The 23,778-nt window shown below is 43.2% G+C and overlaps 1 protein-coding gene across 12 annotated transcripts in view; it reads right to left on the bottom strand.

The window, feature by feature from the left end:
* Positions 1 to 23,778, bottom strand: part of cadpsb (Ca2+-dependent activator protein for secretion b) — a 51,622-nt gene that overhangs the window by 12,812 nt on the left and 15,032 nt on the right. For 8 of the 12 annotated variants that reach the window (XM_084704672.1, XM_084704671.1, XM_084704678.1 and 5 more), the window contains exons 4-16: positions 16,185 to 16,265; positions 15,765 to 15,998; positions 14,663 to 14,784; positions 12,486 to 12,597; positions 10,761 to 10,900; positions 10,411 to 10,477; positions 10,192 to 10,300; positions 9,853 to 10,065; positions 4,362 to 4,498; positions 3,033 to 3,220; positions 2,153 to 2,254; positions 1,715 to 1,778; positions 1,468 to 1,591 (exon numbers count right to left, since the gene is read on the bottom strand). In XM_084704672.1, the coding sequence (XP_084560798.1) occupies positions 1,468 to 1,591; positions 1,715 to 1,778; positions 2,153 to 2,254; positions 3,033 to 3,220; positions 4,362 to 4,498; positions 9,853 to 10,065; positions 10,192 to 10,300; positions 10,411 to 10,477; positions 10,761 to 10,900; positions 12,486 to 12,597; positions 14,663 to 14,784; positions 15,765 to 15,998; positions 16,185 to 16,265 (1,693 nt within the window). Of the gene's footprint in view, positions 1 to 1,108; positions 1,111 to 1,467; positions 1,592 to 1,714; positions 1,779 to 2,152; positions 2,255 to 2,496; positions 2,614 to 2,661; positions 2,692 to 3,032; positions 3,221 to 4,361; positions 4,499 to 7,420; positions 7,433 to 9,852; positions 10,066 to 10,191; positions 10,301 to 10,410; positions 10,478 to 10,760; positions 10,901 to 12,485; positions 12,598 to 14,662; positions 14,785 to 15,764; positions 15,999 to 16,184; positions 16,266 to 23,778 lie in introns of all 12 variants that reach the window. The other 4 variants (XM_084704669.1, XM_084704670.1, XM_084704673.1 and 1 more) reach the window with 3 other exon arrangements.

Raw genomic sequence — 23,778 nt, 5'->3', positions numbered from 1 at the left:
TGGGGTCAGAAGGGGGAAGGCCAGACGTCAGGGACTGATGGGAAGAGGCCTGTCCTAGTGAGTGCTGCCTTGGCTTGGCCTTGCTGGTCCAATGACAAAGTCCAGTGAAAAATGTAGCCAACACTACAAGGAACTATTGATATTGGACCACCACCACGAGGACAGGGGGAAATAAGTTCACTTGGTATGACAAGATAATAAGGGTTTGTCACCTTAGTATCTTAGGCACCCTGGGGCTCTTCTTTTTAGGCATGGACATGGCTTTTGTCAGAAGATCAAATGGTGGGAAGTACAGTATTCCCAATCATCAGGTTTTCTGGAGTTTCTATCTGGTTAGCCCAATGCCTACAAAGAAACAGCTCTCCATAATAATGTATTGCAGCACATGCAGGTGACAGATGCTGGTTTGTAAGTGTCCAATTCCAGCATTCCTTTGCATTGGCTTGAAAGCCACTTATCACGAGTAGGGATCAGAGTGAAGTGATAAAAGTGACGAAGCCAATTACTGGGAAACGAGGAAGAGAAAACAGAAGGACAGGGAGAGGAAGGCAGAGGTCCCTTAGACAGGGGAGAGGAGAGAGAGAGGGACAGGTAGAGAGATACAGCAGGGGCGGAGAGAGGGGGCCAACTAGGACACTTGGTGGGGGAGGGGGTTTAAAGGTAGAGTCTAACGGGGGGAGGCTTCTAGGACAGGTAATAGTGGAGAGTCAGAGCAAGACTCACTGATAAAGATATACACATGGAGTGTAAAGTAGGTGGACTTTATGGACTTAGGCACCCTGGGGCTCTTCCATATGTCAAGATTCCTGAATAAAGCTAGAAAACTCATGACACAATATGGGACCAGCACTCAGATTTAAGGGCTTGGTTTTGAATGCATTTTTACTCACACATCTTTACAAAAAAGCCAACTTGACCTACAGTACACCACAGAGCTAAAGCAGGCCTGAAACAAAGGAGAGAGTTATTTGACTGAGAGACAAACAATAGACTGAGAAATGTTTGCTGGAAGTAAAATACACCAATACAATTTCAACTTGAATCCAGTTCTGTGACAAAGCAATAACGGCACCTTCAGAGGATGTCTGTCTCCGGTTGTGTTTTATACTTCTGTGAGGATTTCCCTCTTGACTAGTTTGGTTCTAAAGGTCCGATGCGCTGTAGAACCAAACCTGACCGTGCGCAACACTTGAGAGACTCAAGAGGCACTGAAACCATAAAGTTACTTTCACATGTTAAGACTATACCTTGGAAACGCCGTACTGCAAACACCATATCTGAAAAGCCCTATGACAAACTGATCTGAGATTCTTAACTGATCACAATAATGCACCTTCATCTTGAACAATTAATACTGTTGAGAATGTACAGTAGCCAAGCAAGGGTTAACTGCAAAGTCTGGGAGTATTACTGTAGCACACTGGTGCCATGTTGAAGATGTGTTTGTGACGCATGCTGTTTAGTTACCTTCAATCTTAGCATATTCTGTGATCCGTTGGTAGTTAAGCTGAGCAGCCTGCTCCAGACATTTGCGGATTACCCCTTTAACTTCCTCTTGTGGGACAGGGGTTACTATGTCCTTCATCAGCACCTGTCGGGATTGGGGGGGGGGGGGGACACACGAAGTACATATTGGTGTATTCCTCTCTTTTCATCTTAAAGTTAATTAACCCAATGATTTGCCGTATTCAGAAGTCACATGCAAGTTACAAACCCTCTCCAGCAGAGACAGGGTAGCCTTTAGCGCTCCCTCAGGACGGCCAAAAGGGAAGCAGTATCTAGAGGGAGACACACACAACTCACAGTGATGTGGCCCTGGACCTCACAGTCATTAAGACAACAAACATCAACAGATTAATAGTAACTATTTATTTTACTGCAGTACATTATTATTGCAGTGACATTTATTAGGTTAAGTAATTATGGGAATAAGTGGTGGGAAACAATTATATACAAGAGCACTTTTTTATTAGTAGAGTACATAATGTAAGAATAATTTATTTGATCTTAAAGTTACTTGGTACAGTACTTGGATAAAACAATACATTATAAATACACTTTTACATCTTGTTCATGTTTAGTAATCTAGGAGCAGTAAAAGCACACAGTAAAATAAAGAATGACCCTGTGAGTATGAGACAAGCAAGTTCACCTGAAATGTGTGATCTGGTTTTCCAGGATCACTCGCAACCGCTCTTTGATTTCTTCAAAGCGTTCTTTTTCATCCACTTTGACCGTGCTCAATCCATCTGGCCTGAGGAACACACACACACACCATAGAGCCACCATGAAGCACTGCGTCAGTGAGTCTGTCATGTGAACTGGAGGATTTTTGCCAAAGACAAGTCCGGTCATTCCATTCAGCATTCATCCGGTCTGCTGAAGGTCAGTACTTTTCTATGGTGTTGACCAAACTTCCATCTGAATGACGGGCATGAACCCGTCACTATACTGTAGCTATAGCTTGGCTATAGGTAAGCTGTAGCTGTAGCTTACCTTACTGGGGATTCTTGGGTGAGTTGTGATTTGGAGGATCTTTTCCTTCTAAACTTCATTTTGCTAGTCAGTTTAGAACTAGCCCCTGGTTCTGAGCTCTGGGAGCTCTGTGGGGCCCTGGGGCCATCAGAACACATCAAGGGCCCCCTGGGGCCATCAGAACACATCAGGGGCCCCCAATCACTGGTGCCCTCTCTGACTTTAGGGGATGCATGGGAGGATGAGCAACACGGACATTATAAGACTATGGCTTCAAAGGACAAAGGGAAAAGAAAAGACAGAGAAAAGAAATATCATGGAAACAAAAAATAAACAATAATTAATTAAAAATAAATATGAACAAAGAACAAACACATTTAGAATCAATAACTTAATGTAATGAGGCAAATACAGAAATGAGAAATCATAAGAGACGATTGGATGCTTCAGTGTAGATGGCTCGTTTTCTAGCTATGAAAAATATGAAGACGTCCCCTCTCCACTCTCAGATCGTGGAAACTTCCTCTACAGCACTCAGTGAGGGAGCTAGTTCGCACCTGTTGCCATGGACATGAGAGGCGCAAAATGCGAAACTGTAGTGCAGCAGGGTGGGGTCAATCATGGCCCCGTTATCCGCCCTCTCCAGCAGATCGCGCAGGTAACAGAGATGTCTGTGACACCCCCGCACTCCATTCCTGGCGCAGTACTCATCCAGGACAAACACCTGGCCTGGACTGAACCATCCCTGCACAGCACAGGGAAGGAAGGGGGTGTTAGCATAGTCCAGAGATACATTATACCTGTCAAACAATAATTGACAAGTATAATGAAGGCTGAACTGAAAAAAAAAAAAAAAGTATCAGTGCAAGCAAAAACAACATTTTTGTCTTTCTATAATGCAGCTACAGTCTGACATTTAATGAATACGCGCATTTATGAATGGATCCGCGCGTTCTACTGCTCGTGCCGTGAATGTAGCCCGCCGGCGCCAATCATGTCCTCGCGATTACTTATTCGGATTTAAATCAGTTAGCCGACATTGGCGCTTAAGTGGTCCAGTAAGAAAATGTTTAATACACCGAAACCTCGGCAAACACCAGGTAAGCGCCCCATCCCTCCACCACGATTAAAAACTAATGCTAAACATGCCTAGTGCAAGGCGAAAAGAGTGAGGAGATTTGTCCCGACCTGGCCAGAAGTTTCCCTGGCTTCGACATGATACTGATGGAGAAAGATGATGTAGCTTACTGCTCAACTTGAAGGGATTTCTCTGGTATTGCAGACAGGTAAGTCAACTGTCATAATTTAGCTTAAACAAATGTAATTATATAGCCTATCAAACTTGCTCTCACAGAATCAGTAGCTTTAAACCCAAATTTCCTTTTGAGATATAAGGCCACTGGAAACTAAAAGTTAGCTTTACTTCTTAGCTTTCGTAGCTTACGTCCCTCCTACCGGAGGAACCCTTATCAAACACACCCAATTAAAGTATAGCAGAGCCGAGCAAACATTGTGCCGTTTGTGACTGTGAGCTACAGTTATCTTCACTTTTAATAAACATATAAGGATCTTAATTTAAAAACTAGAATGTATAAATAAAATAAGTGTAATAGCCTACTAAAGAGCTAAACAATATGTAAAATATAAAATAGATATCAATATAAAATTAAGCACACCCAATTAAAGTAGAACGGCGTAGAGCCAAGCCTGCGTGTGCCTAAACAATAGTGATGTTTGTAAAAAAAAAATCGACAAGTGGCCCAAAAAATGAATGTCAACCGCTGATAGTCACAACTAAGTTACCACAGTCAGGTTAGCGATAAACAACTAACCTACACCTATCTGTTGTGACTCACTCACAGTGGAATAATGTAAAGGTCACTCACCAAGCAGCAGAAGGTGTCATTAAGCCTGTGGTCCAGGGTGAGGCGCTGCACCATCTCAAACAGGGAGGCGTGGTCAAAGCTACAGGGGTTAGCGGAGATAAACTCATCCATGCCGTGTTTCTGAGCTCTGTCTGCATCTATCCAGCCAACGGCACAAGGAAAAGGACATGGTTCAGAGGAGAGGATCTCAGAGAGGCAGAGGAACAGCATGTCTCTACCTAAGCACGACACATAAACACTAGGCTTCTCTTTCTACTTCTAGGGCAAATTATAAACACTTACAGCTTACATTGTCAACTTGCATTGTGTAATACAGAGTCAATTGGGCTGATCTGGACTAAGATATTTAGCTAATCTTTCTATCATGTCAGTAGCGGATGAGTTGTACTGTGTGGGAATGCATGCAACTTTTTGCTATTTGTGTAATAGTCCCTAGCATTTTAGTGCTATAGACCCAAAGTAGGTTTGAGAAAGTGTTGGGTAATGATGAATTCTCATTCATATGTATTCAATAGATTCTGCCATTCGCGATAGGTGAATGTCACTCAGTTCCTGACAAATGATGGGTCGTGTGCTGGAAAAAACAAAACAAGACAAATCAGAGAAAATAGTGATTTTGAATAATCTTGCTATAAAATAATCAATCAAAAATAGTTTAGTCAGTTCTGACAGCCGTCAAGTGACAAGTCAGCATAATTAAAAAAAATCTAAAATCAAATTAAGATTTAAATCTGTTCATCCAGCTTTGTAGTCTGTTTTGAAGTTGTCGATCCTAAACTGCGGTGTAAAATTTAGTAAAGAAAGATAATCATATCCCTAGAAGTCTAAAACACAATTTGATTAATCTGAGACATGTTCATATAATTCTTAGTGTTCCATTTACTCAGTAGCACAGTAAATACTGACACTATCAGTGATGAAGGGATGTATGTAAAGAGAATTCATAAAAGGATGAGAGAGTTTTTCATGTTCTCAAAGTGAGTGACAGCTGTCGTGACTGTGGGATACCGAGATGAGTGATGATGATGTGAGAGGGGAAGGTGGGGGGTTGAGGGAAGCCCTTACTGTCAACAACACTGAGGATTCTGACAGCCTGATGTGAGGAAAGGAGGAGGAGGGTGGGGGGGGGGGTGGTGTGGTGGCAGTTGATACCCATTCATTAGTTCTGGTTACAGGGGCCAAAGGCTTCCATTAAACAATTCTTCATCCCCTATAGATGTATAGTAGCGTATATCCCGGGAGTTGTTTCAGTAATCCTTATTAGGGATCAGATGGGGGGCCAAGGGAAAGAGAAGGGTGAGTAGGTCTAACAGATAGTGTTTCAGCAAGAGGAACGAGGGGTTTGAGAGCGGGGGGAAAAGTATGAAAATACATAGTTTAGGAGACAAGGACTGTTATTGTCAATAGCTTGTTATGGACTGAATTAAAGAGGAGTTGTTAGGTTAAGTAAGATAGTGTGAAGACAGAAATGAAGGAGAAAAAGAGAAAGACAGAGAGAAAGAGAGAAAGAGAGGCAGGTGGGCAAACTAGGGGTAAGAGACAGTTGATGAATAGGGTAGCAGGGAAGTGCTTAAAATATGGAAGACAGTGGGCCTGAGGCTTGAACTGGGAAGGAGTGGGACGACTTCTTTGACTGAGTTAAATGTAGGAATGAAATAGTTTGATTCCAGAATAGACTAAATGGGCTATGGGAATTATCATACTGTTTTTTTGTTGTTGTTTTTATCTCTTGATGACAAATACATACTCTACAGAAAAAAAAGAAACAAGACTGAATTGTTTTTGATGTAGATAGGCATAAGTAAATACTTTGTTACATAGATTATATCATCACATGCTGTAAAACAGTGTGACATTGTGCTTTAAAATGTCATGCAAATCTGCAGACCCATTTTTAACGTTGGATTTCATCTACCGGCATTCCTTTTCACTAAGCATTTGCAAGTTGACAATACTTGAGTATGTTGCAGTGTATTCATGATCTCTACAGAGCACACTAACAGGCATATCACTACTGAGATTCTCTAACAGGGTAGCAATACAATTTTGTGCAAGTACATGGGTATATAGCATGAAGCCAACAGAGGCCAATCTGTATCATTCTCTGGGAGATGGGCGGGAAAATGAGATAATAATTCCTGTAATTCCATCAATGTACACATGACACAGGTGTTCTCCTGTTCAGGCAATAAAGGGCAATCAAAAAGAAAACCAAAATGAAATATCTCCCTAAAGGAGGGGGTGGTTCAACAAGTCTAGCCTCTATCTATAGGCCCATCTACCGGGACAGGGGGGGTTGGTCCGGAGTATTTTATGGTAAGGAGGGGTGGCATTGGCTACTCCTTGTCATGGGCATTCAGAATACTCCGCATACATATTTGCCAACTCTCGTGAAGAGAAGCCCCAAAAAAGTACTGAAAGTAATTGAGCCCTGAACCGTGTCAGACAGGGTTAGCAAAGGGTCAAAACTCATGCCAGACTTTCCAAACTAGTCTGATATATTTCAAATTGACAGCCGTGGGTGTCGAATTATTTGTCGGTTTTTGTGCTCTCCACACAAGTTCACACTGAGTGAAAATGATTATTCCAAACTATTCAATAATGCTATCAAACATTCATATTTGTATCTCCCTCTATAGTAAATGTCTATAAAGTGGTGAAGATTTGTGACTAAAACTGAATCCAAAGTAAATTGCCTTACTTTGGAAGGCATTGACAGTTATGCCATCTCACTGCTTTACTCTGAGGGGTCGTACAACACCAATAGGATTAAAGAGAGAAGGCAATTATGCAAAAATAATAAATAGATAATAAACTTTAAGTCAAAATATAATTCTACTTCTCAAATACATGCATCCTAAACTGACAGAAATGGAGGCTTATATTTAAATCTTCAATTGAGGAGATAAAAGAAAAAAAAAGATATCTACGGTACTACTTTCTAGGACATGAATCGAGACTTGAGAAGAGGAAAGGGAAAGAGAGAGAAAAGCACGTTGCATTTGTCAGATAATCAGCGGGGATTATCTGAGCTGTGCCGGCTACAGGGAAGCACTTACCCTTGAGTCCAGCTAGAAGACAGCAGGGTAAGAAGGGACAAACCAGAATAACATAAAGACTAGCAACAAGGCTGGAGGAGAGCAAACACGAGAGACCCTGACCTAGCAGCTGCAATACTAGAGAAGGGTACAAGCAAAGCATGAGGAAGAAAACACAACTCAAAAAACAACAACCTGTACCAACATGAGAGAATTTGTGAGTGGTGGTCTGTGAGAGCGTGTGTGAGTTTATAATACAGATAGAGGTGCAAAGAGAGATTGAGAAAGAGAGAGACAAAGAGAGAGAGAGAGAGAGAGAGAGAGAGAGAGAGAAAGAAAGAGAAAAAGAAAAGTGAGTTACAGTAAGGGTTCTCATCACTCTGCTGCAGTTGACTTAGTCTGAATTCAGGATTTTAGATAGTTTGTTCACTACACTTTCAAGGCACAAAAGACTTTCACAACAATCTCCAGTCAGGTTAACTGGGCATACATAACCAGTGTACTGGCTCACTCAGGATCCACTGTAAACTTACTATACTGTACCTCCATGACTATGCTATGGACTTGTACGATTATGTGGAATTAAAGGGTTGGAGTGATGACCTTCAAAGAGACAAATAGCATTCATCACTATTCTAAATTATTATCAAACATTTGTGTTTCAGAAACACTTTAGTGTTATCCTCTATTGAAAACCAAATCCAACAACCTATTCAATCAATCAGACTCTATTCAGTTTGTCAGAGCAGAGAATAGTCCGATTGGATCTCTATATTTTAAACACTCCAGGACTTCTCCTAACCGTCACGGCATTGTAGAATCAGACCAAGCATCGGCAGCAGAGTCATAAGGGCTGTGTATGTTATGGTCCCTGTGCCATTCAAGACCACTGGGGGATGAAACATGTACGCTCAGTGTGCCACAATGTTTCAGAGGTGGGGGTGGGAGTGGGGTGGGGGGGGCTGTGCCACTGTGAGGGGATATTGAATGGCATCAGCTGGTATCAGAGGAGTCAACTAACCACAAGAACGATCACATACTGGACAAATAAATTAATGGAGAAATAACAAAGAATTTATGTTCATCTTGTTCTGCAAAGTTGTTCACACTATGGCTTGGAAAAATGTCCAATAGTGGGAAAACATTTAATTGGAAAGTTTTTTAATGAACTATATACCTTTTAGATTTTAATATAATCAAAATGTTTCGTCAAAGGACCTATCCGGATGTTGTGTTTAAGCGTTTATGTAAATGACATAAATGCCAATGTTGTAAAGAAAGAATAGTATACAAACCATCTAACATTTCTTTTGGACAAATTCAAAGCAAATATTTCTTTAAAATAAAGAAGTTGAAAGATGCACACCAAAAGCTATACGTTTTGTTTTGAATAGCAGGATCTATTATTGTGGAGTGTTCTTTAGTGTTGTACATGTTGACTTTTGAGTAACAAAAATTGTATATATGGTAGAAATACACAATCTACAGAGCAGGACTTGCAGTGAGTGTAGCATACTGACTGACAAAGCTAGATTACTGTATGTTTATACACTGTAGTAGACTTTACAGTGTCAAATGAGAAGACAAATCTAAAAAAATAATAATTAGTTACGCCGATTGAAAAGTTCATTTCTTAAGGAAAACAGCTACTCTTCTTTGATTTCATCATTAAACTGCATAAGTATTAGTTACTTGTTTAATGAAAGGTACACAGAAGAAACATTTACAACAGAATGTGTTGCCACACTGCTACAGACAGTCTTACCTTCTCTTTGCTACCTGACCAGAGGGCTGCTTAAAGGTGCAAGTAAAGTGACATAGCGGTTAAAACTACAGAGATATCTGACTAGACTGGGAGGGACTGGACAAACCAGAGGGGAGTGACCCTCTAAAAGGAGACAGAATATTCCACTGCTGTTCAAAAGTTGTTGTCAGCAGACAGGAACACAGGCTTGAGGATAGAGCAAAGTTCCCTAATATCAGTATTAGTGTCACAAACATAGCATGAGGTGAGGAAGTGCCACGATCAAAGACTAGCTTTAACACCAGCAGTGTTCAGATCGTATATATATTTCATGACCTATTTAAATTGTGGTTTGGCCTTCGTTCTTTTTCTCTCATTTTTCAGCCCGGTCGATGTTTAGAGAGCAGATGAACGAGGAGTCATGAGGAATTGCACCTTTAAACATGTGGAGTTGACAACGAGCGGAGGTCCATTAGATGCTGGACAGACCTGTGGGATAGCAGGGGCAGTGCGTTTCTGTGTGTGTGTGTGTGTGTGTGTGTGTGTGTGTGTGTGTGACTGTGTGCATGTGCGTGACTGTGTGTGTGTGACTGGGACTGTGACCGTGACTGCAGTGTGGGAGGCATGGCGTGAGACGTTCATGAGTGAGAGCCATCAGATGAAACCTGCTTTTTGCCTAGCTGATTATGTTCTGAACTGGGTTACTTACAGAACTGAGAAATGGGAGCATCCATCTGAGCTGCAGCCCCCCCCTTGGAGTTGAGTTTCTGGACCTGGGTGGGGGGGACGGGTTTGTGGGACTGGCCTGTGGCCCGGTACATGGCCTGCACCCACAGGATACGGTCCTGCTCGTCGTCGCTGGCGAAAACGACAGTGTCTCCCTCCTTCACGGCGTTGAAGAAAGATCTGCCACCATCCAGGCCTGAAGACGGACACATACTTGAATTAGCATCAGCCATTGGATGCTGGTGGCAGACAAACAGCATGTCTGCCTGAACGTGTGTGTGTGTGTGTGTGTGTGTGTGTGTGTGTGAGTGTGTGGTCCTACCAGGCTGGGGGTCAGTGTAGTCCACAGTGTAGCCGTCCAGCTGCAGCAGTTCTTGAGGCTCAGACTTCTTCTCTCTGTAGCTGCACATGGCAAACGTGTACTGGCTCACCTGCAAGACCGTTCATCATCATTCACTTGTACAGGATGACTACTGTATTTCCTCATATTAGCAACACATATAATAGTCTTGCTCTTGCAGGTTTCATCTTTCAAACCCACCTGCACCAGTACGAAGAATCGCTTCTTCCAGCGCTTCCACACATTTTTGCCAAATGCCCACAAGTACCTGGTAACACATGATGAGAAATATTAAAGTTCATCAGCATAAACATTCCAAACAAGATGAGCTTTGTGAGGGAGACACGCTGCGTCATTTATGCCTCCGCTGCCTTCAATACTTCAACTGTGTATAAATCAAAATACCCACTAGTATCCACTAGGGGGAGTATCAAACCTCACAGTACTTTTCCATTGTACGTGACTAGAAATTAGGCCAAGGATATGAAAAGGCTGAAGTTCTGTAAGAAACATGTGAGAAAGAAGTAGTGGTAAAGAGGCACTCCTCTTACCCAGAATGCTTCATGTTCTGGGGTTTGTCCATGCGGATGGCCAGTTTGATCTTCAGGTCATGATCAGGGCAGGCCTTGGTCAAGGCCATCTTATGCAGCTCGGACTGCTTGGGGCTATTAGGGGTTGGGTGAAGAACAACCTGTACACAAGCCAAACATGCGGCAGGCAGAAGTGACAAATCACAGTAATTCACTGGTTGTTTTTAGAACTAATAAATTAATTATGCCTTGTACAGTAAGCATCTACAATCAAAGCATAGGCCTAATGTCTGCCAGGTGTACTAAGTAATTTTTGGTCTGGATCTGTGCACTATTCAGCTCCACCAGTCAGCATTCTCAGGGATTCTGAACAGTCAATTCATTTTCACGAGGTTCCATTAAATCTTAATTGTTCTCTGGCAGGCCCGTGCGTGTGCGTGTATCTCTGTGTGTGTGTGTCTATCTCTGTGTGTGTGTCTGTGTGTGTGCATGTCTATCTCTATGTGTATGTGTGTGTCTATCACTCTCTGTGTGTGTGATGCTGAAGCCTGAGTCTCTGTATCACAGGAGAGTGAGCGGGGCGTAGGCCTAATCTCTCTTTGTTGAGTTAAAGAGCTTTGAGGAAGCCTTGCTGCCAGTGCTGCTTCTGCAGTAGGAGATCAAAGAGCCCTGTCACTGCCAAGGTCACCACCACGAGGTGATTTCCCAGCCCCCTTCCCCTCCACACATATCACCCTCAGTGCCCTTGATGGCCCCCACTCCTCATAGCCACCCAACACCAGATCGATCAGCATACAATTGGTGGCAGACAGTGAAAACCAAAGGTGAAATATAGGGTATCATATCACTTTTTTTTTTGTCTCCAGTGTATTTCCATTGTTATTATGCAAACAGCAGATGTTTTTAACTTTGGAGGAGTGGAGATTAGGCGAAGACAGAGAAGGATGTAGTTAGGACCACTAACAATGAACCTGTCAGGCCCTGTGTCAGTCTCAGCCCACCACACCACACAGCACAGGAAGGAGGAGAAAGGAGACAGGGCAGAGGGAGTAGACATGCACACCACACAACACTACGGAGCAGGTCGGCCATTCACAAAGAGATAACGGTGAATCACAGACTCTGATGATGAGCAGTTATGCCACTCCACTAGGGTCTAATAAAGGGACAGTATGGACCTGGGCAGCAGTTCTGTCTGGAGCTACTGTAAACACATTGTGCTTACCTGGCAATAGCTTATGACACAAGCCTTTTCCCTGACTGAGGTGATTAGGCTGAGCTGTGCCCTGAATGACAATACTACAGCAGGGTTGGAATGATGCACTGTACAGGATTAGTGTGAGTGAAGGCTAGGCTGGATGGCGTTTGTGTGTGTGTGTGTGTGTGTGCGTGTGTGTGCGTGTGTGTGTGCGTGCGTGTGGCTCTTCAAGCCAGGTCCCACGTGAGAACTGCTCAGTGGAAAGGGAGGAGAGGGAGGAGGGGAAGAATAGACAGATCTCGCCCACTTCGCTGCTCAGTATATGGGTCATACTGTATGACCTTTATTTTATTAACCAAGAAGAATGGATTTTCTTTGGAAGGCTTATAACTTCATTTGTGTGGAACCTGTCTATGTCTTTGTGAACTCGGACTTGTGGATATAGACACCAGAAAGTGAAGCAAGAAGACATAAGTAAGAAGAAATAAGATTTAAGTTCAATGACTAACAAAAGAATCTCAAAAATCCAATCAAAAGAGACGGGTTACCCTGCCCAGCTCCTTGTCCTCCAGTGCCAGCACTCCGGTGCTTTCTGTAAACAGTTTCACCTTGACAGCAGGGAGAGGGTGTGTGGTAGTGAAGTCCCCTTGGGTCCCCCAGCTGAAAGACACAACACCAAACACATTTGAATGGAAACCACTCTTCAAACTGCCCAGATAAAACTCACCGATCAACAGTTTCACCACGATACACAGCAGTCGCAAGGTCAACACGACTTGGAAACATTGCACCAATAAGACTCGAGGTGTCCTTCAGCGTCTGCCAGTCTCTCGCTGCCTCTCTGTCTCTCCTAATGTCCTATCTATGTGTATCCAGCAACACGCCTTTCCTGTGAAAGTTGTGAGATAGATCCTCGAAGAAGATTTCTGCGGTTGTTGAAAAGAGGCTCCTCCGAAGCAGAATGAAAAGAAAGACTGTAAGCCGTGACCATGTAACCAGTTTACTGCTCGGTTATGGCACAGGCCTGGGAAAGCAACTGACACTTTATTTGTCACTGAACCTGCCGTGTGCAACAATGAGGGGGTGATATGAAATGCATTGTCTAGTCCTACACACACTATGCTGCAGTAACATTTCAATTTGTTAGAGAGAGGAGATGGAGTGAGACTGAGTGAGTGCCTGGTGAACGAGCCTGAGGGAACACACTCACTCACACAGAAATACATCTAACAAACAAACGCTCGCACACACACACACACTCACTCACAATTGGAAATACTCAAAATAGCACTGCACGTAACAGCCTTCACAGAATAAGCATTGATGTACAATGGCTACACTACAATAACGTCTTCAATTTGTTCATCGTTGATTGATAGGGAAACATATGACATTGTCAGCTGTTGCAGAAAGGACATGTTCAAAGTCATGTTTTTGACTAATTCAAGGGCAGGAAGGGGAAACAGACATTGGTGCAGAAAGGAGGACATCACTAGCTTTGTTGAAGCCAAATTCTTGCTTCATACAACCACAAGGGGGGGCCATGGAGAAGACCAATGAATGCGTCATTCTGTAGGCTTTGTCGTAAATCTCACCCAGAAATAAGAATTTGACATCTTGTTTCATCTTGGACTGTTAAATGTATTATCCTTTACATACTGCAAACTGCTTGGTAATATAATTCCTCCTGTACTGAAGGCCAAGGGAGGAGAGTGTGTGGAGGGATGGGGGGAGGGGGGGCTTCTGGTTTGGGTGGGGTTTTGCCAAATGTAGCTATTACAATGGCATGAAGGTGACCTTGCAGATCCAACCAAATGTCTACAAAGGCATTGGTATTCAACACACCTTCAGCGCTACCAAGAGTCTTCTCATCAGTTGTCGGGTAAGCTGGTTATCCACAAAACATGTACACTAGGTTATTGGTAACACATTATATGAACCATAATAGCCTAATGCCTTTTAAACTGTAACTGACAAATACCCAAAGAAATCCCTGTTTCATACAGTATGTTTTCTGGGTTTTGTATTCTAGGATACCTACTGTACCATGAGTCACATATTCTGCAAACCAAAATGAATGATCACTATAATATATAAGATTTATATGCCGTTTTTGAAGTGCTCCACCATATGTAGAGAATATTTAAGCATAACATAATTCCTGCATTTATTCACTACAAATTGTATGTGTGTGTTTGTGTGTGTAGTGAATGTAGAGCATCACGTAATGTATGTAATTTTGAGGAGTGCTGGAGGAGCACTCACTCACTCTGTTCAAAGCTCTAATCAGCCTCCTCATACCAGACTGCACTATATGAGGCCCGTGGGTGAAGTCCCACTCTCCCCTATAACCTGCACTCCCCATCTGCCTCTCTCTTCTTCAACCCTAAATCTGTGGGTAGGAGTAGCCAAGGCTCAGAAATCTCATTTAATATTTACCTACTGGGAATTAATCCCTCTTTATCTAAGATAACTCCTAATCTTTCTGATTTTCTGAGTATTGAAATGTAATCTATGAAGTGACTAATCCTCTGACCCAACTCTATTTACCACCCCATGAGAAATAGTACCAAAGGTGGACAGGGAGACTTAACATCAAGTCGAGTCAAGATGGAATCTGGTTGTGAGGGTTTAACCATGAATCACAGATGACTCAGGGAATGTAAAGTACAGTCATGGTTGGTTGTGTTGGTCAGTGTGTGGGACAGATCAAGCTGGTTCTTACGTGGGCTTGGAGGCCTCAGCCTGGTCTGTCTGGAGTTTCTCTCCTCCTTCTACCTCCATGGTGCAGTAGACAATCCTGTTAGGAGCCAGAGACTTGAGGCCCACCACCTCCATGATCACCACCTGGAAATGACAAGTACCAGCCATGACTCAAGACTCACACTGAACCCCCTCCATCACCACAATACTCAGCCCTGAACCTCATGCCACCCTCCCAAACAGCACACTCCTGCCACAAGCCATGACATTATGGGATACTACCTCAATACCTTTAAATCTTTAAAAAGAAAGAATATGGTATTCTGTGACAAGTATCATAAGGGCTGCACCTAACATATATAAACAAATATTTTACAGTGGCTAGCTAGCTAACTAATGTATTTTATGTTCCCATGCATTATTTAGCTTGCTCCAGTAGTCGAGATGTTATTGTCGCACTGTTGTTGTGATTGGTTGATGAGATATCCATATAGCTAGTAAATACAGACAGTTTCTTGACTTGTTTCCTTTTACAAACAAAATACTGTAGAACCATCACTTCTGGTCCTTGATCTTCTGCTGTACTTTATATCTGCACTGTTTATGTGTTTCTATGGATAAAAGCATCCATTAAATGAATCAAACGTAAAATTGTATGTAAATTGTAAAAGTAAATTCAATGCAACACTAATCACTGCCTCTTTAAGATTCTAAAAACACCTGCTGAGAGAGGCATTGATCTGTGTAAGAATTGTCCTTGGACTCAGAAAGAGGAATAACAGCACTTGTGAAATAACAGTATTCTAGTTCATTTCTCTCTAGTGTGACATGATGCATTTCTGTCAACTATCACAGCTCATCATGATGACGGATAATGGCTGTGACTCATCATCTTTGTTAAGGTAGCATGTCAGTCTGCTCGCCTCAAAGATCCTGTTCTGGTCTCAGACTTGCCTTGCAGTCTGGATTTACTGGATTTATTTAAGTATACACAGTCTAAATGTTCGGTATTACCTTCAATCGATACAGGTGGTGATGGAGACAATTAATCTATACGTTCCACTAGGAAACATGCGTGGTTCCCACAAACATCCAGTGACTTTAAGGGCCTGCCTGGTGTGTACCTCCAGGGTGAAGGAGAGCACCACGTCAGACTTGGACAGCGTGTTCTCGTCCTCCTGGCCCATGTCTATGATGGACGTGTTGTGGCCCCGCTTGAGCTTCTGCAGTTTGAAGTCCCCCCCCTTGGACACGGGCATGCTCTCCAGGTTGGCCATCAGCTGGTTCACTGATGATTTGAGCTCTTCAATGTACATTGCTTCCATCTCTTTGGACACAAACTTGGGAAACTTTCCACCCTGCAATGGGACCAGGACAATGTGGTACTGTCACTTAGCATTTCTCTCATTTAGATTTGATGCCATTTAGAGGATTTTTATATTGGATTCAGTAGATATATAAACAAACTGTAGTGATCTGTTGATATACGGCTGAACTCAGGTCCTGATGGAATGAAAACTTGTTGTTCATGGTGTTTGACTTACCCGGGCAATCTGGTCTGCCATCTGAAGACGTCCGTCCAACTCTCGCCTGATCTGAGCAGCCTGCTCATCCAAGTTGTCCAACTGGTAGTAAACACAGGACACACAGCGCAGAGTCCTGGGGTCAGTACAGCCTCCATCACATCCCCACACCCTTCACCAGCCTGCTGTCCCAAACCAGAGGTGGACACTGTCTCTTCAGCCTTAACTTCATTTATTTCAGTTTACAGAATGCAAATAAATATTAACAACTCTGGATTGGACTCAATCATTCTGAGAACAGAGTACCAAAACTAAGAGTAATATATTGTCTTGCATTTTCTTTCCACAGTGCACAACTCCATTAGTTTGATTTGTTGGTTGAGAAACAATAACACAGAGACTGGGAATCAATGTGTAGACTGAAATAAGAGTGATAGGCATACTATACAGTGAGAGTCAACACTTGCATTCATATCAGAAGAAATTCCTTTATTTCTGTAACATCCATCCCGCCAAGTTTTTCTCTCTAAGCAATAACCACCCCCCCAGCTCTATGCCTGGCTGAAAGACTTGATCTATTATTCAATCCATATTTCTCCCACTAGGACTCCTGTCAGGACTGTGCCTGTGTTCTAGCATTATGACATGTCCATGGCTACACCCACACAAGCTCACAGAGCCCTCAGCACCACGAGCCAGGTTGGCCGTGCAGCAGTCACTTTCAGTCCTGTCACAAACACACACTCCCACCCACTCAGCCTTCAAGGCCTGTTACACCCTGCTAGCAAAAGCCACTGCCATGCAGCGATACTGAATCACCACAGGAGGCACAGCTCCTTAGACAAGGGAGCAATTGATCTACAGAGACCACAACCCACAGGGGGCCAAAAAGGTAGAGCTCCTTTTAGTGAAGACAAATAGGTTACCATGCTGACACCACATAAGGCGCATTGTCATGGTTGCCGTGTTGTGTGGTTATGGAGTGTGACCCAAGCTCGATTTCTAACGACTGGTGGTAAAGGAGAGCACTGGGGGAAGACAACCATGTCTGAAATGTTACTTTAAACTGGCAGTAACTGCACTAACCCTAACCCCTAACCCTAACCCTAACCCTAACCCTAACTGCATGTGAAAAAAACGCTATCTACAATATCAAAGTATGATTATTTATAGATAAAAAGGTAACGATTTAAACTCTTAAGGAAAATACTAAAATAATTTATCTCATGCACACATAGCCTACATAGCCTACAGGACAGTCACGACACACGTACAGTCACGAACCATGAACTGTGATGGAAGTAAGAGCTAAATAGACCTTCCCGTTTTGTCAGCAAATCTCTTAACCTCTGCCATGTAACACCAAATAGTTTAGAACTAGATAGGAAGAATGTATTTCAATAGTTAGCTTAGCTACTGTAGTGCTTAATAGCTAGCTGGTTAGGTAACTGAAGAGCTAGCTGTAAGCTATAGCTAGTTTACTTAATTTCAAATAAATACAGTACTTGGCTCCATACAGCTAGCTAGCGGTTTTGCTTAGTGGCTAGCTCAGTAGTTTAGGAACTTGGCGGCATCGCAAATATTTAAAGTGTGAAGTGACGTAGTCAGGGCAGCGCTCTGCTTAGATACTCGCATTACTGTGTAACTCTGTGTAGACTTTGACCAAAATGACATCTTACAGTGATGTGAACTCTGTACTTGTCACCAACGAGTTAAAAAACGTCCGCCGCCTTTGGTGTGTAAAGCCCTTTAAGCGTACACTGGGTTACTTGGTGAGGTGATTCTCCAATTGCATTATTGGTTGATGCAATACTTTTATTTAAACGCCACCGTGGCTGCAGGTTGTGCAAATTCACACGCATTTGGCTGGTGTGAATTTCCAAGCCTGGCCCCAAGATTTCAATCTTGCGGAAATGTTGCTTTTGTTTCCTCCTTGGAAGATGGGTCATAGTCTGAATGAGGGCAAAGGAACCCGTCTGTTAGCCTAGTTTTTGCCCTATAGTCATGAAAAGCACGGAAATGCATGACCCTCTCACATCAATAATGAATGAAGAGCTTTATATTAGCTGACACAAGGAAAGAGAACAGGGTTGATGGGATCTAACTCTCTCCTCATCTCCACTTTCTCTCTTCCTACTCTAATGGCCAGCATTGTTTATCTTTGCCCAACATAACTGTGACTCACCACCAACCCCTTCTGAAACCTCTGCATCCCAGCACAGTCTTTACTACAGAGGAAACTGTGTACAGAAGGTCAACCAGAAATGCCCCACAGGCACCAGATGATAGGCAACAATTCCCAACCCAATATACCATGAACCAATAAGCAGTTTTACTTGAGCTTTAAAGCAGGTACCATTTTGTCCGAATCTATGTGAGGAGAAAAAACATCCATTCAAAACGGCCTCTCCGGCCGAGTGCCCTCCTCTATGCCTGACTCAGAGCTCCAAGATCCCATAGCGTTCTACTGCTGGGATGTGAGCCAGAGAGCATCTCTCTCTGCCAGAGCATATTTCACCCACCTCTATTACATTAACATGGCCTCCTTCTGAGGCTTTGCTCTATTGATTCCCTTTAGCAATCCCCGTTAAGAGAGAATGAGCTGCAATCACTGTGAGGCTTCGCTAACAGGGAGGGAGGGGGCGGCTAAGTGAAATCTGCAGTTCTGTTTTCAGCCTGGACTAAGATGGAGAGATGGGGGAGTTGACAGAGAAAGACAGCGAGAGAGCGAGAGAGAGTGTGTGTGTGTGTTTGTGTGTGTGTGTGTGTGTGTGTGTGTAAAGGGCGCTCTGGATAAGTACACTGATGGATACCATTTTAATAATCGAGGATTCAATCCAGTGGGATTCAGCCTTCCAACTGAAAATAGGAAAATGACAGTAATGCAGGTCTTCCTGAAGTAGATCTGAGCATTCAAGACATACTATGCAAAATGTTTCGGCATAGATCAGAGAGAGGGACATTGGTGTGACCTGTGACGTACTGTGTGTTTCTAGTGTTAGCCACTGTGCATCCACCCTGCTGCATTTCCCAGAGTTCCTGGTTAGTAGAGCACATAATCAGACATAGCCACCAGCTGCAGCAGAATGCCTGCACAGCACTGACAGTCTGGGTCTGAAACTCACGAGCCAAGCAGCAGCAGCAGCAGCTCAGCACAGCCACACCACCACATCTTAGTAAAGATCTGCTCCGTGTGGCGGGAGCTCATTCTAGACGGGAGGAAATATATTTGTCCTGGTCCAGGCCTGGACTGAGAATGCGCTGCTGCTTATTGGAGTGCTCCCTGAGCTGTGCTTGGATGCGGTTTCCCTTGGCGCTGGCGGTCCTGCTCTGCCCGTCAAAGCGTAAAGAGCTCCAGGCACCCTCGGACTGCTGTGCCAGCGACCTCTGACTCGTGCTATCCAAACAGAACTGTCACAGGTCCAGCCACGCCTTGTCTGACGCTGCATTTTTACCAAGTCGCTTAGCAACTCTCTCCACTACACATCCACCAGAGAAAACTAGACATCACCTTCAAATTTAAATGTTCACATTTAAAGAGAACAAAAGATCCTATTCTATTTGAACGTCCTCTTAGATCTAAAAATGGATAATACATGAAACTAAGTGAGGCTTTGTTTGAAGTTACGTTGTCTAAGCAAATACCCTAGAATGTCTAGTAAGAGTGGAATATTGTGGAGAATGTTCTGATGGGCTGAGACGGAGTGAGGCTGTGGGTGGAGGTAGCTACAGTCATTACCATCACCTTTCTGAGACATGTGAGTCACACACCTCAATGTGTGTGTGTGTGTTGATGGCTGTTTGTGGTAGGGGTAGTGGGGGTGGTTGGTGGTGTTTCAGGCCACCCCCTGTAGTGCGCTATGGAACCTCAATCTAATCAGGCCGACCACTCAAAGGTCACTGCTGTCACCAGTCCCACACAGGTGATTTGAAGCACCAGCCCAGCCTTAAAGGTTCCGTCTGCGTTAGCTGAACTGACAGCAGCACTATATCTAACCCAAAGGTGACGTTCCTTCAGTGTTAGCTGAGCTGACAGTAGGTCAGGGGTGATGGAACCAAGTCAGGCCGGGTGTAGTTAACAGCCCAGCTGATGACAGCTACACAGGTGGAGAGGGGCTCTAACAGCAGACAGCCCACAGAACCGTGGTGGCTGGAGCCCGAGGGACAGAGAGGGATGAGTGCCATGTGTTGGGGAGAGAGCTAGTGGACAGGAGGGGCTGGCTAGTTCAGAAGGCGGATATGACATGGAGAGGTGGCAGCGGCTGGTCTATATTTAGACTCGCCATGTGTGAGCAAGCCTGTGTGTGAGAAAAGCTTCTCGTGTGAGAGGAGCTCTTATGCAAAGCATGCTAATTAGAAGGCTTCCACAATGTGCTCATCCTCAACACTTGCGGCAAGTCCAAAAGAAACCATCTCCACAGAGCACATTTTTGCCCTTTCAAATCAACAATGCAGATTTCCATGCCTGTGCAGTCAATCGTAGCCTGGACCACCGCTTCTCTGTAGAGGTGGCCAAGCCCAGGAAGCACGCGTCTCCTCTCCTCATCATCATCATCATTGCTGTGTGCAGTGAAGCATCTCAGTTACAGAATGATACCAGCCACAGGCTGAACCAGGAAGCTTTCAGACCCCATTTGCCAGCTAGCATTTGCTGACAAGACAAATTACAGTGGACTCGTCCAACATTCCAGCATCATGAAGTTCTTAAGGTGCATGCTAGGGAGGTGGGGATGTGTGGGGGTTGTAGTGGGGGTCAATTTGATGTGCTCTCATCAGACGTTGATGCCTAGGCGCAGGTAATTTAATCAGCAACCACTTACGATTGAGTAATCGTTTTAGCTAGTGAGAAAGTTCATCCGTGCGGGTAAATATTCATGATTACGTTAGGTGAGCGTGAGAAAATAAGGATTTTTTGGCCAATTAGTGACAGCGAAGTCTGTTATATACTGTTTTCTTACTCACTATAAAATAACAAGTCACTCCATTATATTCGATCATTTGTATCACATAGGTGCCACAAAATGAATAGGTCATCTATGATTTGTGAATGTTCTGAGTGACACTTTTATTCTAAATTCTTTGTCATTTTATAAACTGACTATAGAAAAAAGTTCACAAAACTATGTGTTTTCAATGTGTCTAAGTAACATACATACAACAAAATAAAATTGCTGTGGTACAAACCTTCTGTGGTGAAGGCAATCTCTATGCACTAGGAGTAGAAACTGACAGCTTTTATGTAATAGAAAGCATAAACGGGTGACAGCAAAATACATGTAACAAAAAGTGTTTATTTTGTCTTGGCAGACTGATGTTCTTCTCAACAGATGTTAATGTCCCTCCTCCACTTCTATAAAGGTAGCAGTGTAGCACAATGTGCATTCCCTGGTAAAGATGCTTTGTGTTAATTATGCAACACTGGACCTGAACACAAAACATTTAAGTATGAAGTATTCAACTGTTTCATAAGATAACTGTAAAGAGAACATTTCCTGTTCAGGTTCTTTCAAATTTCTATTTTTTGGGTGATTTTGGTACAGATCCTCATCTTGGGGATGTTTGGGTACAGCATGTATGCTCCCAAGAAGGAAAACAGGACGTTTTCTGTCTGTTGCTGGTGCCCGATGACTACTGGCAATTAGTGCTGATTGTGCTTTCATTAAATAAACTCCAGGTGGTGAATGAGTAGTCTATTGGCAAACTAATTTAATCTCTTTCACCACACATCTACACAAGACTGTCTTTTAAAAGAGAAGAACTGCTAATTGCTGAAGCTGTAAAGCGAAACATTTTTCTTTTGACGTCGATTTATTTCCTTGATTCAGACTTGCTCACAACTGACACATACCACAGAGAGGCATTTAGTCAGTCTACACATGTTAAATGGCCTCGAAAGCATTTAGTTGCTTGTCATTTTTACTCATCAAAACCTGTATTGTGAATTATGAAAAATGCAGTATTTTACAAACAGACAGCAGGTATGTATTTTCATGCTGTTCTTTTCCACATTCCCAAAGCATATTATTCACATTACCAACATTACCGCCATATGTTCTTCCTGCTCAGGGACTATCTTGAGAAAAATGAAAGCGTGATATCAGAAAGGCTGGTGACTGATCCATTGATTTGGTAAAGGATTCATTATTGACGTCACATAGCTATCAAGGTCACATAGCTCTATCTGCTCTCTAGCCTCCACTGAGCTGGCTCAGCGAGAAGGTGGTGGAGCCTCGCTTCATGCCCATCTACATCAGCTGTGAGTCACTTCCTTTTTTGAGCCTACACTGCTCTGTACTTCACTGCTTCACCATGGGAACAGAAATAGACGGCTGACTTTTTCCTACTCTCCAGATAGGAGACCATAAAACATGTAAATCCTCGGTGATAACAGCTAAAAATGATGGCCCCTGAATCCCAGCCAATCCCTGAAAACCTCTCATCAAATCCCTAACAGCCTTAAGCCTCCCTGTGTGAAATGCCTTCGGTGAGGACTCTGGCATTCATGGCAGTGGGAAGTGCAAGGCCACAGCATCTTATGAAGGAGTGGCTCAGTGTCGTCTTCGTGACAGCTATCCTGAAGGTTTTCTATCAAACTCGAAATGACAGCAAATCAAATGGCCGAAAACATTTGAGAGGGGATCATTAAAGCAATCGCTAAAAGAAAATCATTCATCATTCAGACCATCACTCTGCCCCTCTGCAAAGTAATCTACAGTTTGTTGAACTGAAAATACAGCATTAGAGCAACAACCACTTGTCCATTATCGTAAATACAACACAAAATAATGTCAAGCTTTCTAAAAAGAATGCCTTGATAAATTAAGCTCAGAATTAGGAAGAATACAACAGTTTTGAACCAAAGAAAAAAGTATAAACATAGATTTACAACACTGCGTCTTTCCTTTGTGTTCAGTTCTGCATTGCTGAAGGTGGGATTTGAAAAGAGGGAAGGCACACATTCTGCATACAGAATTTGACCCTACACCACTAGCTTGGCTGCCAGCATTAAAAACCAGGTTAAGAATCTTCAAAGAGATGCAGTGGGAGAATACACAAGGCCATTGGGGACTGCATGAATCTGGTTCACCTTAACATGAGAACCATAGAAGAAATGAGCTGCTCAAGGCTTAACAGGAATCAATTACATTCGATCCTCACTTTTTACTCATTCCATGTGGACCCATTAATCTCTAAAGGACATGCCTAGAGCATCCTGTAAGTGTACCTGTTCCAAATTTGTTAACATTAGAAAAAGTTATTATTGACTAAGATTATACCTTTCAAAGATAATCGTTTCCAAGGGCATGTTGATTGAATCAAAATAGAGAGAAGAAGGAAACGGTTTTTTTTGCATTAACTGAGCGGAGAATGTAAATGTAGCTGAGCTTGGCTCAAAATGGTCCCGTGATCAGACTTTTAATTAAGCTCCAGGAAGAAGAATATATTAGCACTGCTCTCAGAAGTCCCTGAGAGTGCTGTAAAACGGAGGCAGCAAGGATCAAGAGTTCTGTATGACACTAGCACCCTGGTGTCCACCATTATCCTTGTGCAATCTCAACATGTCAGCCAGCGGAGGACTGATGCTCTCAGCAGGATCCCCCAAGGGAGGATGGCA

Source organism: Hypomesus nipponensis, chromosome 9 (assembly GCF_054491055.1).
Source record: "Hypomesus nipponensis isolate SF chromosome 9, ASM5449105v1, whole genome shotgun sequence".
NCBI lineage: Eukaryota > Metazoa > Chordata > Actinopteri > Osmeriformes > Osmeridae > Hypomesus > Hypomesus nipponensis.
Note: the sequence above shows the minus strand (reverse complement) of the source record. Positions and strands in the feature narration are given on the sequence as shown.